This window comes from Ambystoma mexicanum, chromosome 3p, assembly GCF_040938575.1.
Source record: "Ambystoma mexicanum isolate Mex_15411 chromosome 3p, UKY_AmexF1_1, whole genome shotgun sequence".
Lineage (NCBI taxonomy): Eukaryota > Metazoa > Chordata > Amphibia > Caudata > Ambystomatidae > Ambystoma > Ambystoma mexicanum.
In genome coordinates, this window is record NC_090925.1 from 874,142,078 (window position 1) to 874,161,653 (window position 19,576).

Below are 19,576 nucleotides of genomic sequence, written 5' to 3' on the forward strand. Positions count from 1 at the left end.
ATGGAGGAGACACTACTTAAGGAGACATGCCTAGATTATGATCAACATATATATCGTGCAGATAAATGGGAAAGCTGTGTAAAGGAAAAACATCTCTCTGAAGCGCAAGCTCAGAAAATAATAGAGCAACGAGTGATTTGTTATTGATAATAAATCATCCTGGCTCACTCTACATCCCCTTTGCTTTCTCTTATAGAATAATTTCATTAAACCCAAATCCCATCTCCTCTATCTCACATTTCTGCTTCTCATTTCGTACGCAACGTTTCTTCTCTTCCTTCGCACATTAATACCATTACTGTTTACCCTATTCACTTTTCTGATCATCTCCTCCTCTCTCTTTCTCTCATCTCTTCCACCATGCTCCTCTCCTTTGCCAACTCCACTTATCTTCACTTGCTGCAGCCTATACTCATTTGGTCCGTCTTCGTTTCTATGCTCTATTCTTCTCTTCCTTCTCTTGCTACTTCCTCCTTTCTCTCTGCTGATGATGCCACTACTTCTCTTCACACTTCTGTTCTCTCTAATCTTGGCTCTATTTTTCCATCTGGTCCATTGTCTGCCTAATGTCAACCCCCTCAACCTTGGGTTACTCCTGCTCTTTCCACCCTTTGTACTACTCTTTGCAGAGCTGAATTACGATGGACAAAGTCTCACTCATTTTCTGAGTCCTCTTCTCACTTCACTAACCCTATGATTTTTCTCTGCTGACTGCTAAAAAGCAATAGTTATCTACTCTTACGCTGCTCTTTCTCACCCCTTTGTCTTTTCCAACTCCAACAACACATTCTCTCTCCCCGCACTCCAGATTACACTCTCTCTCCCCTCTCCCCCTCTTCTGATTTCTCAGACTACTTTACCTCTAAAGTCACCTTGCTCCTCTCTTTCTTCTCTCCCACCACTCCCCTCTCTTTACCTCCATTACTCCTCTCCCTCATTCCATTTCCCCACTTACAGACCATCAAACAGATGCCCTTCTCAAAAGTGCTCATACCACTTCTTCACCACTCAAGTCTCTTGCATCTTCACTGATCTGCTTAGTTTATCCTTTGGTCGTCTCCCACCTTACTTCCCTTCTCAATATTTCTCTTTCTAGTTCCTCCTTCCCATCCCCCTTCTAGCCTTTCTTTCCAAATGGCTTGAATACACTCTCTATTCTCAGGTCTACTCTTATTTAAATCTTCATTCTCTTTTTCCTTCCCTTCTATCTGGTTTTCGTTGCTCTCACTCTGTGAAGACTGCTCCTCTTCATGTCTCCAGTGCCATCCAATCTACATGTCACTCAAAGCTCTCCTCTGTTTTTATTGTTCCTGATCTTTCTTTGGCTTTTTACACTTTAATCACTCTCTCCTTTCCTCACTTTCCTCTCTTGGGCTATCTGGTTCTGTGCTTGAGTGGTTCCGTTCCTATTATTCTAACTGTTACTACTCTGTTTCCTTGTCCGGACAAACCTACTCCTCAGGTACACTCCTTTATGATGTCCCTCAAGAGTTTGTTCTTGCCACCTTGCTTTTTCCCTCTATACTAGTCCTCTCTCTGCTCTTATATCTTCCTATGACCTATCCGATCATTTCTATGCCTATGATACTCAAATATTATTTTCCTTTTCTTTTTCTTATTGTCTTCATTCCACCATCTCCAAATGCCTCTCTGCCATTCAACTTGGGATGTCTTTCCACTTCTTGCACTTGAACCCCTCTAAAAACAGAGATTATATTCTTCTATGCTAACACAATACCCCCAAAACCCCATCTGTCTCTTTTCCTCTTTTAACTCTTAATTTCTCCACCTCTCCCGTACCTTAGGTGTGGCTTTTGACACCTCCCTCTCCCTCTCTGTACATATCTAACACGGCTCACTCTTGCTGTTTCTTCCTTTTCAATATTCGTTGTGCACACCTTTTCTAATCTTTCCATGCCACTATGCTTCTCATCACTTCTTTAATTTTTTCTCCGATTGACTATTGCTCCTTGACCTTCTTGCTTTCCGTCATACCTCTCCTTGTTCTGTTTATGACTGTCCGTTCCAGTAGGCTTGATCCGCAGGAGATGCGGAACCCCCCAGAACAGCTAAACCTGACACACACAGGGGAAAGGGGAAGTGGATAAAACAAAAAACAACAGACATCCTAAATTCACTGCTGCATGGAAATCTGCAGGGATGAGAAAATGACAGGTTCAGATTTACATCCTACACAAACTCCCCCAACCTCCCTTTGTGTGCTTGGTTACCTGTTCTCCTCTCCAGAATGCCTAGATGAGAGCATACCCAAATTTGATCTCTACTGAACTTGTAGACTTGAATTGAATTTATGACTTTCTTTAAGAATACCTTTTCTTCTCAATCTGCATTTCCTATTCAGATGACTGACCAGTTGGACTTGTTGCTCTGAACATATTTTCTTGAACTAAAGTACCAACTAACTTACCCTAACTACCTATATAGGACTATTGCTCCTTTGAGTCAATTAAACAGAATCTGAATTTGCATCCTCTTCCATTACAAGAGTTCATTTTCAGATACGTAGATTACTGACAGCTAGACACTACTTCCACCTTTGGCTTCAAATGTAACTCGCTGTAATTTAACATTTAACTCGGGAAGGAGAGCAGGGACGCTTACTCCCTTTTGACATGCATGCATGGGAGTCATTCCATTTTCTAATCACAAGCACTGTGCAACTCCTTGTGGAGAGACACTCTCCCCAGGCGCATGCGCAGTAAGAAAAGAAAAACACAAACGTTCCTTTGTTCATGAATTATATATGAAGTGAAATATAGTCTTTGAAAATAGCAGCTCTTTTCAAGCTACTGAGTCTGTTACAAGCACTTTCCAAATGTACTTATGCTGCGCTCCTGCCGTCTTTTCACCAATATCCCATGTAGACGCCAAACCCTGTTATCAAATCTCCTTGTTCCTGCAGTTGGTTTCTCAAGCTTCCTCACAGTCTTGGCCTGTAATTTACTGGAACCTCATCAAACTGGACCTTCCTCCATGACAAACTTAATGAAAGGCAGTTTAGAAATCTGGCAGAATACCCAGGTTCCAAAATCAGCCAATAAACAATCAGTAGTCTCACGACTATCTTGGCTTGCGACACACTCCTGTCTCTGAATAGAACCAGTTAAGGCCTACCAACCTGTGACTAGATCACCAGAGAATTACAACCTCCTACCAGAAATACACCCCCCACCATGTGCACCACCCTAGTGAGTAAGGTAGGCCTGACTAGAACTCAGATATCCATCCATCTCTTATTCCCATTATCCCCACGCACCTCTATCACTCCCCCTTTATTTTCCATTTATCTTCTATCATCTACAACTGCATCTATGGTCTTGCTCTACCCAAACTCTCCACCATTATTTCTCTATATTTACCCTCTCACTCGGTTCACTCTCCAAATCAGATCCTACTTACTGTTCCCCGACCCACAAGTGCTTCATACCGTTTTCGCTCTTTTTCTCTTCTCGTTCCAAAGCCCTGGAATGCTCTCCCTGGTTATTTCTGCTCTTCATCTTCACTTTGTATTTTCCAAACCAACCTAATTCTCAACTTCTTTCCTCTCTTTCGATTAATAAGTGATATTTCTTCTTGATAAGTGATATGCTCTTCTTGATTTGATTAATATGTAATTTAGATCCTAATATTGTATCATTCTTTTATCACGTTCAGGGCTTTGGCGAAAGCGCTCAATAAATACAAAATACAAAGACATAATTTACTTTAGGAAAATATACAGTGCCTAAGCTGTCAACAATACTTATGAATCTGCAAATCGTACCCAAAGCTTCCAAATTCCCCCATACCATGCGCGCCACTTTGAGCCGGTCCTGGCTTTTCAGCCTACATACAGGGAATTTATTTATTTATTTGTTTTTATAAAGCACTACTCGCCTTACGCCTCAAAGTGCACATAACCTTATGTATCTAATGAAAAAACGTCAAAACTCAGCATGCACTGTGAAAAGCAAGGATGGGTTCAAGGTTCCACCAACAACATGGGGACACGTAACAGCTAGGCATACCAATGACACTTTGTTAAATTGAGCCAGTAGGTTCTCATAATGTCTCCTTGCTTCTGGTACTAGTGTACACAGTCTCTCTGCTGATCTTACACAATCCAATTTGGTACCTCAAAGAGTGTTTACAGTAACTCTCAGGGCACCACTGCCTGCCAAATTACAAGCACTTCAATGCTGAGGGATGCCATACATTTTGCACAACTTTACTCAGCATCTTTTTCTGTGGCACCTGTAATCCTCACCGGTTATTCCACAATGAAGTTGTATCTGTGTGATTGGGACAGGTTGTAAATGTTGAAGCTATGCAAAGGTTAAACGTAATGTCCCCGAAGATTGTGTCTCAGTATTAAGCCAAATGAAAACAAAATAGCTTAAAAAAAATAACACTTGTCTCTATACATGAGATTGTGTTAATTATGTGATGATATGGTTGACAAATGGTTGATTAAGTTTTCTGAATAACGTTTTGAGTTAGATGCTTCACGCTAGAGAAGCTCACACTGAGTGAAGTTATGACAGCCTCCTGTACAACATGTTCGCCCTATTGTCTATACTCAAACAGCACTCTCACTGTGTCCCTCCTCCTATCTGCATGTACTATCCTGGAAATAGTTTGTCCACACTAGATGTCGTTTTATGACTCCAATCAGCCGAAACTAAAAACTATGTTTTGGTTTCCTTGTCATCCTACGGTTCCTGCCACACAAGTAAAATACACATTAGCCAATGCCTCACTTGAAGTGGAATTAAAAAAAACATGGGTTGGCTCGAGGGAAATCCCCCATGCTCAAGAAACGAAGGAGTCCATAAATGTGACAAGTTTCTGCCTTATTAATCGAAGCAGCGATACACACACAGATTCTACAGCTCCAAATGCACTCCCAGCTCATTACAGGTGTGCAGTGAGGTTTTAAACTACTGTGACCTCACAACCAAAAGATACATTCCTCGCTCTAGGCGAAATGGGATTGGGTGAACAGTATAAGCATAATTACAGTCTATAGGAGACAAACAATCTCATTGGTCTGGCCAGATCTGGTAGCTCCACCCGGCATCACCTCCAGGAGGTCAGTGCAAGCCTTGTCAGTTTAGGAAATTTACCAGCATTTGAGCAAAAAAATGATGCCTGGGGAAGGTGATCTCAGAGCACTGCATGTGTCCCATTAATGTTACCACTTCCATCTTCTCAAGCCCAGAGTAGGGCCAATTTTTCTATCCTCTGTTTTCAGTTTGATGGGAACAACATTATAAGTCTGCCTCAGATGAATGGGCCTTGTTTCCCAGCTCCAGGTCATGTGTTCAGGGACTGTAAAAGTAATTTTCTCTGTCTGCATTTCCAAGGGATTTCAGCCTTCTGTCCTTGTAGGTGCTGTATCTTTTCTGCTGACTCAAAAACTCTCCCCCAGCATCCTTGGCAAGGCTAGACATGATGACTGCTCTGCCAGTTCTGCTTTGCATTTCTCAGGAAAATGAGTGTGTCAGGTCTCACCCTGTGTTTTAAGCTTTCCCAATTCATTTCAATGCAGCTATGGCTTCCATTTTGCTTTCATGGCTGTTCATGGTAATTGCTTTTTGGTGTCAGCAACCAGTTCATGTGTGTTCTTTTGCAGCTTGCTAATGTCTCTGCGAGTGTGTTCAGCCATGTTGCCTCTTCATGAATACATTGGTGATGTCATCCGGTTATGGTCTGTGGTGCTGCTTCAGTGGGTGGCATCCATCATCTTTGGGGTTTGCTGGGGGGGGGGGGGGTTGAGACCCCCTCAACACAGTGATACAGGCATACACATTATTTTACAAAGTATAAATATGTGGGATCCGATGATCATGAGTAAGAGACATTTTTTCATCCACATACAACCAATATTAATGTTAATGGTGCATTTAACTTTCTGTGTTTTAGAAACATTGCACACATTGATGCTATTACCTTGAGCACTGATACAACAGAAGTTGTAGAGTGGTTATATATGCAAATACACAACTGGTTGCACATAGGACTCTAGTTGCTCCTTTTCAGGTCTTTCCTTGAAGACATCCACTCATAAATGGTCAGATGCTTCTCTTCTGACATAAGCTCAAGAAAGACCTTGATCACAGAAAAAGACAACCAGGCACACTAGGTCTGCCCATGCCCCTACCTATTGCAGCACTTGGAGCATCAACTCAATATACAGCATTCATTTAGCCGCCCTCAGCTCGTATTAGCCTTTGACATTTATGGATTAAAACAAATATACATTTTCTTTACTTCAAATCCCTTTAATGTGAAGTTTAACGTGCATATATTTGAATGTCGCAATACCCCCATTTCAAGGGTGCAGACATCTCAACTACAATGTTATAAAATGGGTCAAATAATCATCAAGAGGGACAAGACAAATGGAAAACAAGCACTGGCAATGGCAACAGTTTGGTTTTTGTGTCGACATGGGAAAGGCACTTGCCATGCACTGCCATAGTGGTATTAGCTGGTCATTGATGGTAGCAGGTGCAAAATGCTGCGAGTGCCTGAGCATCTAATAGAAGTGCCTGACAATTGCCTAATACCTATACACAAGCAAAATCAGTTGGCTTTGCCAATGTAGCAGTGTTTACAGCTCCAATTAAGCCATTGACTCTCAGAACACTGCTTTGAAAAAAATACTGGTAGGCACTTTGATTGCAAACCTTGATGCTAAGGCTTGGCTAAAGCCAGGGGCGTTGCTAGGGGGTGGCTAAGGGGGCTATAGCCCCTGATCTTTTGGTTGTAGCCCCGGATAGAATCTCAGGAGCTACAGCCAAAAGACTAGCTAGCCCCCAGTCCCAACAGTTCCGACATAAGCTCAGCCCCGGGTCTTTTCCAGACCCAGCAACTCCCCTGGCTAAAGCAAACTCAAAGATGAGGAGGTGTTTTGGGCAGATATGGTCAGGAACTGGGTGGGATTGACCATAGGGATTAGCATGGCTTTGTGTAGTCAATGGGTGGGCAAATACCCAAACAGCATCTACAAACTGTGTGTCTCTCCTCATATGCCATTTCACCCTAACTGTACTCTAATTCAATAGTTTCGGCTTATAGGGGGTGCAAGCACCACCTACTAGCTCAAACTGAAAATAGGTCTTAGACCTAGCATGAAACTGGGACAACGTCAGTGTGCTTCTTAGTGTGGCAACAAGGTTGGTGATGCACTCGAGACTGCAGAAAGTGTGGTCCATATTCCTGCAGAGGTTTGAAGTTCAAAAAGACTAATGAGTATTCCACGCGGGATAAAAACAAATCTGGGCCAGTCCGGATCGCGTAAAGTGGGTATGATGTACCCACCGCCTTAGACATGCTATGGCATTCAAGCAGCAGCGATATATGTGAGACACAGCTTCCATATTAGACACACAGGGAGCTGTGCAGAGAGTGTGCGTTTACCTAGTCAAGTACATGGATCGGTCATTGCAGGTTGGTAGATGAGAAGCGGGAAAGCAGACCTCTAACAGTCCTGCGATCGAATTACCCCGACACTGTGATAGCGTGTGCTTGCATGTTAAGGCTACAGTAGAGAGTGTGCCAAGGTGGTGCACTTGGGCAACAGGTAGAGATGAAACCCCATGAATTGGTGGCAGCTCCCTGCCCTGACTGCAGACATCGTTTAGAAACCACTATCAATCTTCCCGTCGTGCTTGGATATGGTGTCAATCTATGCATCACCAGCAATTGTTTCCACTCTTTCCAGACAGTTCTTCAATGATTCTAGAGCTGTCTCAGGCTTATTGTGGATCAAGAAATTGCTCTTCATGTTATCTGCATAGCCATGACACAGCAGTTCTGGCCTGCAGAAGATATCGCAGTCTGACATATACTGAGCAGCTGAGGAATGAAATACAATGCCCAAGGGAGCATGTAAGGGTCCAGAGGCGAGATATAGAAGCCCATGCTCAGGTCTGGTTTCCTCCCCTCAGGAATGAGCCCATGCATTAAAGATCATCTCCCCTAATTCCTGCCAGGTCCTGGAGATGGACTAACAAACTCTCATAATCTTCACTTTCATGGGGCGCTGACAGCTTCAACATGGTATCCAGTGATGTTACTGAAATGGAAATAACGAATGAAATCTTACCGAAAAAAAATAACGAAAAATAAATATGTAGGGTTTGGGGTAAAGGGTTAAACGGTGTGGGGGGGGGTTTCAAGGTGGGGTTACAGGCATGGAGAAATGGAGGGTTTGGGGTGTGACCCCCCGCCCCCCGATTTAAAAAACAAATCGATATATTTTCTTTGGTAATATTTCATTTGTTGAAATTAATTTCGATAACATCACATGGAGCCGTTCAACATGATAAGAGTTGATATGTAGTTACTGTTCATGGATATCTGCAAATCATCCTTTGACGAAATCTGTAGAGAAGTACAAGGACGTGAAAATATGTCTATGCACAGTGCCCAAACATGCAACACATTGAGCCTCATTACAAATTTGGTGGTCCGGAAACAACGTGCCGGTAAGATTACCGGCACCGTTGTTTCCGGACCGCCAAACCACGAGTTTGCTGGCGGGTGCTGTTTCGCCCGTGAGGTCTGACCCTAGCGAGCAGAACGGCACCCGCCAGCAGAGTTTCACAGAAGCACCGGCGCAGGGATTAACTATGGCTTTGCTTCGATGGTCCCCATTCCCGTGGAGTCCTATGGGAATGGGGATTAACAGAATTGCCGGCGCTGGATTTACCGGACCACCGGGGCTGTAATGCCCCGTTTAATCCGGCAAAGTCCGGTGCCGGTAAATCAATATGGGTCCAGCAACAGCCTGCCGGTTTTATCGGCACGGCTACCGCTGGACTCGTAATGAGGCCCAATATTGTAGTGCAGGTTTGGGTGTTGTCATCAATGGGTTTCCATCATAAAGGTAAAAAAGATGGAAAGTGAATAGCACAGTGTTATAATGAGTGTCTTCCCTCCTGTGTCTTCCCTGCAGTGGTGATGTCAGTGGAATGTGGTGAGGTCACTGTGCTTAGAGTGTTGTCATCTGAATGTGTGTTCCATGGGGGGCAGTTGGAGATGGAGAGCTGGCTGGCAAGGATGTGCCGGTGTTTCCTGCTGTACTACATGACTAATAAACCCATATAACTTACCTGCTGGCTCAGGTGTGTTGATGACAATATGACATTGTTACACACAGCTCCTTTGCCTCTATGTTGGTAGCATGGCCCGAGGGCAGACTATAAACTTCAGAAATATGAGTCAGCAGTGGAAGCCACCAAACAACAAAAGTAGTGTAAGCACTAAAATAAAAGCAATGAGCAAACAAGGTTTTTATAAAAATATACCCGTTCCTTAAACACATATGACTAATGCAAACACTATAAACCCCCCGGAAAGGCTAAGCCTAGAGATGAAGGAGGCTTGAGACAAACTCTACACGCTGGGTATCATAATACAATCAATGCAGGAAAGTAGCAAAAAAGTCCCAGCACATTCAGTAGGCCCAAGTTAAGGGCTAGGAATCAAGAAACCTAGAAACACCTCAGAAAGGGCAACTAGTTCACAGGTTCACTACCCTAGTATCGTAAGACTGCCGCAACGACAAAAGCAGGCGTGTTGGCGCTTCTTTTGGCAGCGTAAATGGAAGTTTCAGTACTGGTGTCTTGATGTGCTGAGTGGATTAGGTCTTAGAACCATCAGGTAGCTTACTCAATGGTCTGAGTGGTGCCCGCTGTCTCAATACAGGCTTGAATTCTTCTTGAAAGAAAGGCTGCGATGCCAAGCCACAGCAAATGCCATCAGGTTTCCGAACCCTGCAGGTTTCGAAGCAGGGTCGCTAAAAGAATCGTGGTTCTCTTCGACTCTTCCCAAGGCAGGGAAGGTTGCCAAACCCACTTGCAAATCTCTTATGAAGGAATTTCTGGGCACAGATTTGTCAGCTACGGTCAAATTGTCCATCTTCCAGCAGGGAGCCTCAATACTTACCAGCAGCAGCTGAGTAAATTATCCTTTACCCCCTTCTTCAAACCTATACTCACCCTATGGAAGTGATTGTGAACTGCCAGAAGCTCCAACACGTATTTCCCAGAATGATGGGAAATCGCTCCTTAAGTAGCTGACTCCAGGCAGGGCATATCATTAATTTGAAGCCCTTGGCTAGAAACCAGTCAGTATCCCATTTCAGAAAGTGTCTTCTCTTATTATTGTCATATCTAGATGTCTAGGTCTACAGTAAGTACCGTGAGGTAGAGGATGAGATGCAACTAGTAAAAACAAAAGGGCAGGATTTTTCATGTTTGTGTCACCGGTTCACTAGCGACACCTAACCCCCCAAACTCTGCCTTCTCCATGTCAAAGAGTCTCCTTTTGATTGCCTTTCTTCGGCCCACCCTCCCCCGCAAGCAGCTCCCCTTGAAGGGCACTTATTTCATGCATTGGGGTAAGTTGTTAGAATTTCATTTAAGGCAACAAAGGCCGTCTGTTGCAGTTCTGAACAGATAGAAAAGCATTCAGCAAATGCCCCTTTTCATCTGATCACCCAAAGATAGGGAGCCAAAATAGGGAAACAGTGTTCAAAATTAAATTCAAGTTTAGCCATTACTTCAGTCCCCTATATATCACTATGTCCATCTTTGGCAGTATAAGGTTTTATAATTTGATTAATCCAGCTTTCAATATGTAGTGAGCTAGAATCCTGACAGTAGGTTTTACTGTGCTGAGAGGAAAATGAATGCATCATGCATGGTGTCGGCCCTTCCCCCACCTTTATATCGTAGAAACGAAAGCAGTATGCCATTTATGATGTCTGCCCCTTCCCCGCTGCTTTACCGTAAGTGCGAGAGATGCTATTCACTAAAGCAACCCTACTGACCTTATCCTGGAACAATCGAAGAAGAGATGAATCGGCAAGGTCAAGAAGATATGAACATGCTGTAACCGAAGATGACGAGAGCAAGTGACGTCACTCCCAAACTGTCACACGTAGAAGCACTAAACATGAAGATGTGCACTCAGCATGAAGAAACGCAGACACTAGGTCAAACTTGCACTTAGACTTGAATAATGTTACCTACACCATAAGACATGAGAGATGAGTAACATAACATAATCAATGTATACGCTGAATAGCAAGATGAACAAAATAAATACAAAGCTTGCTAAATGTAGAAACACAACAATAACAAGTTGCCATTTTGGATTAAATGGACAGCGAAGCCACGTTAGAGTGAATGGGAAACCTAGAAAAAGCATCAAAGCTGCAGGGAGATTCGAGTTGCTGAAATGATCTAAAATACAGACCTGTGCAGGCCAGACAGTGGCTGCACAGCCCCCTCCAAGGTTACTACAAAAAAGGGAAGTTTGGATGGCTCCAAAGAAGATCAGAAGATAATAATTCCCAAGCGCTAAGCATATTTCTCTTAGATTAAGTAGAGAACATGAAACCTCTGCAAGGCAGGTGCCCATTAATTAGAAGATTATTACCGCATGAGGAATAGCTCGACCAAGTCTCCAGCAGTCAAAGAGGGCAATAGCACCCAAATTAATATGAGCTAAAATCCTGATAAAAGAATAATTCAAAATGTGGTCTCCTCACATGTGATTTATAATTGATGAACAGCGTCCATTTATTAACTCCACACACTGGTGGGCACCTGCTTTCACTACCTACAGTTTCCCAGAGCAAGAGACGCTAGACAAGGTCAACTACAAAGCTAGATACCCTGGCATGTGACCTAGGAAATCAAGGTTGGTTTCTTATTCAGTTACAAGCTGCCGTTCCTTGATATTACTCCTCCTACCAATATTTGTGCTCATGTGCTGATGACCTGCCAAATGTCCAAGGTTGGTAAACCAAAGGCAACCAATCACAGCTCCCAAAATGATGCCGCCATATAATTGTTGCATTGGCCAATTACTTGTTGCTAAGATGCTGTCTTTTTTACTTGTATCAACTGAGGGGTGGTGCGGGGTGGGGCCATCAGATAGTAATGACCAATGAAAAGACTAACACCTATGCATCCGATATGTAGACAATTCCCCTAACCAATCCTCCTGACCCATAGGTTTTTGTAACCAAGATTGCAATGGAACGTCAGTATGAGGATTTTTGGTTTATAACCCATTGTTTTGTATTTTAGAATTCTGAGAGAGCTTGGTGACCTGCATGCTTTTTGCTTTCCCTGTTTTATACGGATTGTTATTAAAACAGGCCTTTGCCATTTCCCTTGACTATTTCCGTTATTCGGCGTGGGAATTCCCGGCCTGTCTGTTTTCGCTAGCGCTCGGGCTTTCCTTTGACTACTGTACAACTGTCAATCAAAAAAATCCAATTCGCAAGTGTTAGGTTTTTCAGCTTCGCATTTGAAAAAAAGTATGTTTTTTGGTCATATCTTAGTTTCTGTGTATACTACTGAGCTATCCTTCGGGTGCAAGCTTCTTTAGGTTGCCAGGTACATGCTGTCCATATATACCATTGTAAGTTAGCAAAGGTTCGTTTGTAAGTGCTGTTCTATGGCTGCTGAGAAAAATTTACTTTTAGCAGACTGTTTGGTATTATAATAATATAGTAGCAGGTGTCAGTGGACATTGTTGCTAACACATGTGGCCTCATTATGAGGTTGGTGGTAACCCTGCAACACCGTTTCCGCCACTTGACTTCCCGGTGCCACTGGGACATTACAAGTCCCAGTGGCCCGGGAAGTCAGAAGGTGGAAAATGTTAGTCCCCATTCCCGTGGAGTCCGATACTGGGAATGGGGACTCAGAAGCACTGGCACCGTTGCTAACAGTGCCACTGCTTCTGTGAAAACTCTGCTTTCACTGAGCTGTTGCGCCCGCCCAGCAGATCTGACCTGCCGGCTGTAAAGGCCCCAGAAAGCAGACTTGTAGTTTTCTGGTCCGCAAAGGGTGCAGGTACATTGCTACCGGCACCCTTATTTCCGGACCGGCAGATTTGTAATGAGGCCGTCTTCTTTATTCAAATTCACTCCATTCCTTTACTTAACCAGGCTAATAACTAGGATGAAGAGCATCATTTCTCAGTATTTGCTTCAAAGTCTTGTTTGTGGTTGTGCCTGGTGACACCACCATGGATCTCTTCAGTCGCTCACTTTCCATCACTTACCTCCTGGGGTGCTTACTCTTCTCTCTCCAATGCTAGGAGTGCATTTCCGACATGCATCTGTGCCTTTGTTAAGAGCTTTCATTGTGTTATCCCTTCATGTTTCAGGATGGGCACAGCTCGATTCGTTCCACATCCAGAGGCAACGTGGCTACGTGGAATTCCCTTCGTCAAGTATTATGCTGACAACTGGGAGATCGTGGAAGCGTTCAAGGCTAGAGCAGATGATCTACTCATCGTCACCTACCCAAAGTCTGGTAAGTATGATGCATCTTATCCCATTGATCCTTAAATTGTGAGAGCTCATTCTCTAGAGCCGCGCCCCCTTTACCCAACTGCAGATAGATCTTGGATGTATGTTTCTAGGTATAGGCTTTCCCTTTGCAAATCATTGCTATAAGCTGCTTAAATCATTTTTTTCCAACTGAGATGAACCAAGAGTTAGGGCCTCATTACGACCCAGGCGGTAAGTTACCGCCTGGGTCGTACCCTTACCACCATGGCGTAAACTGCGTTTACACCATGGTGGATGGCGGATTTACCGCCCCATTCCAAGGTGAGTGGGGCGGTAAATCCCCATTTCCCATTTTACCCTTCCCCATTCCCATTTTTGCCCCATAGGGCATAATGGGAGTGAGGAAGGCGCTAATTACGCCACCGTAAATTACGGTGGCGTAATTAGCACCATGATCCCTTAGCGACATGCAAAAAGCAGGCGTTAAACTCACCATGGCGCTAAGGGACCTCGGAATCAGGCGTTAAGGGTCGGTGCCGTTTACGGCGCCGTTAACCCCTTAACGCCTGACTCGTAATGAGGCCCTTACACTGCCACATGCACTTGTTTGTTAAATAAAATCCATTTGGCCTGCGTCTCCTGCCTACCATACTCTAAAATATACAAAAATATATATTAAACATATAGGAACCCATCTCCAGGATCAAATAAATTAAACAAGTACCGGGCAACGGATCCGCTACCATAGAGTTCATAGAAGAAATTGCAGGCTATTATTAATCACACATATTTAAGATTATATTGCTGCAGGTGGCAAATGGATTGCTGTAAAAAGAAGAAAGTGTGAATTTGATTTGTGGCATGATAAACTAAATAGAAAATCTGTGGGAGGCGCATGTGTTTCCCTCTGCAGCTGAGAAAACAAATAAAACAATCTACCATCAGTCACAAAGTCAGTCATTCTACAGATATATATTTCCCTCAAACAGACCATCAGAGTTCACAGACTTACTTTGGACTCCATTGTAAGCATGTTCCTTTTGCAGATTCTGCAGTGAACAAGAGGATCTGTGTGCCATGAATAACACATAGAGAACAGCATCCGCTGCATTGAACAGGGAAGTCTGTGAACTCTGACGGTCTCTGACCAAAATACCATAGACAAACATATGTGACAAAACAGGGCTCTAAACAGGACTGGTTCATAGCACCTACTATTTAATTTAGAACCCAAAATAAATATCTAATAAGCACTGTACTTATTGTCTTATTTCCTAGCGCAGCTACTTACCTAACTCTTCACGGATTGGGGTTGAAAGCCCGAGATCCAAATGTTCAACGGAGAAAAGACTGAAGATTATTTTTCCGAAATAACCTTCTGTCTTTTCTCCCCTGAACATTTCCAACTTGATACCCTGCCCCCAACCACACCCCACCACACCCCCACCGATACCCCCACTACACACCCACCGAAAACCCTACTTACCTTGCGGCTGCCGACTCGCACAGTCGCTGCAAGGCCTGTTCTCTTTCACTTCCGTGATCGGGAGCTGGCGCCACAGGGTCCTTTCCTTTTTTTTTCAGGATGGCTGCGGGGGACACCCCGGCAACCCCCGCTCAAAATATAGTAAGCGAGGGTGCGGAGGGCAGCCCTGCTGCCCTCGTTTTTTTTACTGGAATGGCTGCAGAGGACCCTCCCGCAACCCCTGCTCACAATATAGTGAACAAGGATGCGGGGGACACCCCTGTAGCCCTCCTTTATTATTATTTTTCTAGGGATGGCTGCGAGAGACAACCACTGCTCACAATGTAGTGAGCGAGGGTGCGGGGGACACCCCTGCAACCACCAGCACCGAATGCATGATCTGGTTGAACTTTTCAGCCATTCAGAATTTTAGAGCCGCTGAAATTCGGACAAATCACGCATTCAGTCATTTTTTTATCAGTTATTTTGGACAAAACCACTGTTTACCACTATATAATCAGAGTAAGCAAATATGATATTCATGTGAGAATTTAAATTGGAGATAAATGGAACTTTGGTGTTCAATTAATTAGTGAAGTTAACATGTATCACATGTTTCCTTTTTGGCAAACAACAATATTTGTTCATCTTTTCGGTGGTATATGAAAAGAAATCTGAGAATGGATATCCCGGGCGAAGCCGGGTACTCAAACTAGTATAAAATAGATCAAAGTAGAACCAGAAAAACAAAAAAAGTAAAAAAGAAAGGGATAACTTTCACGGGCATGCATGAGCAGTGAGGAATGTAGCCAATTAAGCACCAAAATATCCCCCTAAGTGCATCCAGGAAACACTTATACCACTAATATGAAGCACGAGGACTAGACTATGGGCAATTTGCAATTACAGTTTTCTCAGAACTACCACCATCAACTGAATTGGCACCCGTAACCCCACAACTCAGCCAACCTACTGATTCTCCAAACACCTGAGGTCTTATACATACAGAACCACATACTGTTAAAATAGCCAGTGTGGCACTAGCCATACATAATAGTATCAAGTATTTTTTACAACGCAATCCTAATGGATATTAATATACTGGTGTTCTCCATCATGGAATCCGTACAAAACTGAATGTTGTTTATGCCCTACAAGAGAGCATAATACGACCAAACATCGGCTTTGGTTGAAATGCAGTACCAAAGACTGACACTACTGTTCACAGCAAGAAGAAAAGTAAGAGTCACAAAGATAAGGACCCACGCATCCCCTGCACACCACCGTAATGAAATACAGTCAAAATTCATTCGAATCTGTGAGTATTGTGGTAACCAAGCACTCAAAGTAGAACATTATTTCAGAAACACACAGTTATTTTAATAATACAATATATAAATCAGATCTCTACGTGTTTTTGGATTCCACCTACATAAGGAGCAAAAAATATTTCATCATTCCCGAACATTTCAGTCTTCCTATTCTACAAAGTAAATACAACACATTTAGAGAAAAAAAATCATCCTATCAATCACTGAAACTGAAAATCTATCTATTTCCAAAGTATATAATCTCTGTGATCACCCATGAGCAAGAGAAATTATTCAACTGGATTGTAGAGCGAGTTAATGCTCGTTGTGTAGTGAATTCATACGGGGAAACAACACTCATCAGAATCGGTCATCCACCCTGATATGTAGCACTCTAAAGAAAAAAGTTTGATACAACTAGATTAGGATCTAAGCTGTGCAGAAAAAACTGTGCTGACAAATGTGACTAGTATAGTTACGCAAACTCCAGAAATGTTTTAGACAGAACCTCACGTCTAGTGATGGTGTGGGTATTAATCTTCTGAGCTAAAACTAGAAGTCATCATTTTATGGATCTCACTTGGATCATCAGTTCTTAGAGTCTAGAAACCAAAAGATAGGGAAAGGGCATATGGGATCTCTGTTGATAGTCATGTAGTGTTACAAGTTGCCCATAGTATCTCTATAGACTTACAGTGCTTACCTCTGGTCTAAATGTCCACTGACCAGGAAATGGATGGATAAAGGATGTGTGTAGAGTCACTCAATCACGTGACCCCCATTCAGAATTTGGGGTTAAAGCTGTGAAAGTAATAAGGATATATAAGTGTATGCCCTAAATGGTCCCTCTAATAGACTTAATGTTAAAGGGGCTTCTGAGGAGACCTGTCTAAAAATACACCAAATCACCTTGATTGCACTCACTTGTGTACCAACAGTGTTCCCGCACCTCTCCTCAAGATCAGCGTTCACACGAGCACTCGAAAATGCCTGTGTTTATGTGCAACGTATCTGTGACATCATCACACCTCTGCATGATGATGCCACAATGTAAACAAGGATCCGCGCCCGTGAATGCAAAACGCATCGCGGCCCGTGTCTAATGTATAAACCTCCTCATTTATTCATGAAAACTGGAGTGCTGTAGAAGACAGCACTGGGCTTGTACTCCCATGTATATCCGTTCTAAAGGGTTGCCCATCGAACAACTACAAGTTTAACAAAAGGATAGTGACCACAATAACTCTATCTGTGTTGCTCTCTCTGGAGTCCCTTTCTACACAATTGAAAGGAAATACAGTGTAGATGGAGATAGAATATGCCTGTGTCGGCTTGAATATCTGATAGCAATAAGTTTACTAGTGGTCAATATATAGCTCAATACTGACTAATGGTGCCAATCCGGTTGTATAAATGCTCATTGATCATGTTCACAGTCAACCAACTTCACAAATGAACAGCGGCTGATATATACAGTATTTTGGGATAAAGACATCTGAAGCATTAGTCTTATTATCTGAAATCAGTAGTGTCAAATCTATGATTGAGAATACTCAGATAAGGAGTGTATCCCATAGTGCTCATACAGGTGGTTGACAGCTCTCAAGTGGTATTAATTATACATGCAAAATGTATAATTATGCATGTATAATAGCTACTATAAATAGCTACTATAACCACATGGACCTCCAGAACTACTCTAAGTGAGTAGAATACGGCTAATCATAATTAGACCACCCCTAGATGACTAGATGATAATTACCCAGTTATTTCTATTCCTATTTAGATCGCAACACAAGAAACGCATGTAGCACACACATGCTCCAACATTATAGAAATCCACATGACCCCATGTGTAAGTATGTCAGCCTAATAACGTAAGGACAATCCGATTAATAGCCGACCGAGCAAAGACTGGAGCTGCTACTTAATACAGCAACTATGCCACTGCCTCTCGTAATGCCTCCTGCAATGCTCTTAGATCACTTGGAACACCGCCAACCGCAAAATAGATACACCCAATCACTACAACACCTCACCCCACTAGCCCCTACTAAAACAATTTAGGAAAAACCAAGCGTTGGAAAATAACCAATGTTTCACCTCACCGCCCCAATACTGGATTGGCGACCACAATAACAAGAACTGCATTGACCAAAGGCCACTGCATGCATGCTACAGTACACATTGGCCTTTGCCAAAAAGAATAGCCAATTTTCACACAACTTAATATTTATTCTCTTTCTTCCTTCTCATCCCTTCCTCCATCCTTCTTCTTTTTCCCCTATACCCTTCTGCTGAAAGTAATGCATTTCTATGTTTAGAAACCATCTTAAGTTATTAAAGGAATGTATAAACGTGAATGACCCAGACTATTGATCCAGTTCGATATATTACTAACCTGCATTGATAATGCATGAACCGGGTAAAACTGTTTGCCATGCAGTTGGCAAGCACTCTCTGTTTTATTGCCATAAACAGAAGTCAGTAAGTATGTCAGCCTAATAACGTAAGGACAATCCGATTAATAGCCGACCGAGCAAAGACTGGAGCTGCTACTTAATACAGCAACTATGCCACTGCCTCTCGTAATGCCTCCTGCAATGCTCTTAGATCACTTGGAACACCGCCAACCGCAAAATAGATACACCCAATCACTACAACACCTCACCCCACTAGCCCCTACTAAAACAATTTAGGAAAAACCAAGCGTTGGAAAATAACCAATGTTTCACCTCACCGCCCCAATACTGGATTGGCGACCACAATAACAAGAACTGCATTGACCAAAGGCCACTGCATGCATGCTACAGTACACATTGGCCTTTGCCAAAAAGAATAGCCAATTTTCACACAACTTAATATTTATTCTCTTTCTTCCTTCTCATCCCTTCCTCCATCCTTCTTCTTTTTCCCCTATACCCTTCTGCTGAAAGTAATGCATTTCTATGTTTAGAAACCATCTTAAGTTATTAAAGGAATGTATAAACGTGAATGACCCAGACTATTGATCCAGTTCGATATATTACTAACCTGCATTGACAATGCATGAACCGGGTAAAACTGTTTGCCATGCAGTTGGCAAGCACTCTCTGTTTTATTGCCATAAACAGAAGTCAGTAATAACAATATATATTGATATAAAATGTGTGTAAACCTGTGCAAGTCACCTACTAACAGTATCACTGAAAACTGTATAAGTGGTTCTCAAAATCAGTTTTGGTTTATGTTTAAAATAAACTAAACCTATAGACTCTCCATATATCTTATATTCTGAAGCGCATGCATATGGATGAACCTTTCTAAACTCAAACTAGATCATATGTGGTTAAGCCCCATACCATAGGAAGCCCCCCTATCAAGCCTCTTATCACAAGAGATCATCCTGTCCAGCTCAAGGTCGCATGAGCCCCACTCTATCTTGCCTAGGTTATGGATTGCACCAACCAGAGGTATGTCCTTCCCCACTACACA

At 42.9% G+C, this 19,576-nt stretch overlaps 1 protein-coding gene across 1 annotated transcript in view; it reads left to right on the top strand.

The window, feature by feature from the left end:
- The window catches only part of LOC138581041 (sulfotransferase 1 family member D1-like), a 286,939-nt gene that overhangs the window by 53,361 nt on the left and 214,002 nt on the right, over window positions 1–19,576 (top strand). The window contains exon 2 of the mRNA XM_069652069.1: window positions 13,201–13,349. Within this exon, the coding sequence (XP_069508170.1) occupies window positions 13,202–13,349 (148 nt within the window). The 5' untranslated portion in view covers window position 13,201. The remainder of the gene's footprint in view (window positions 1–13,200; window positions 13,350–19,576) is intronic.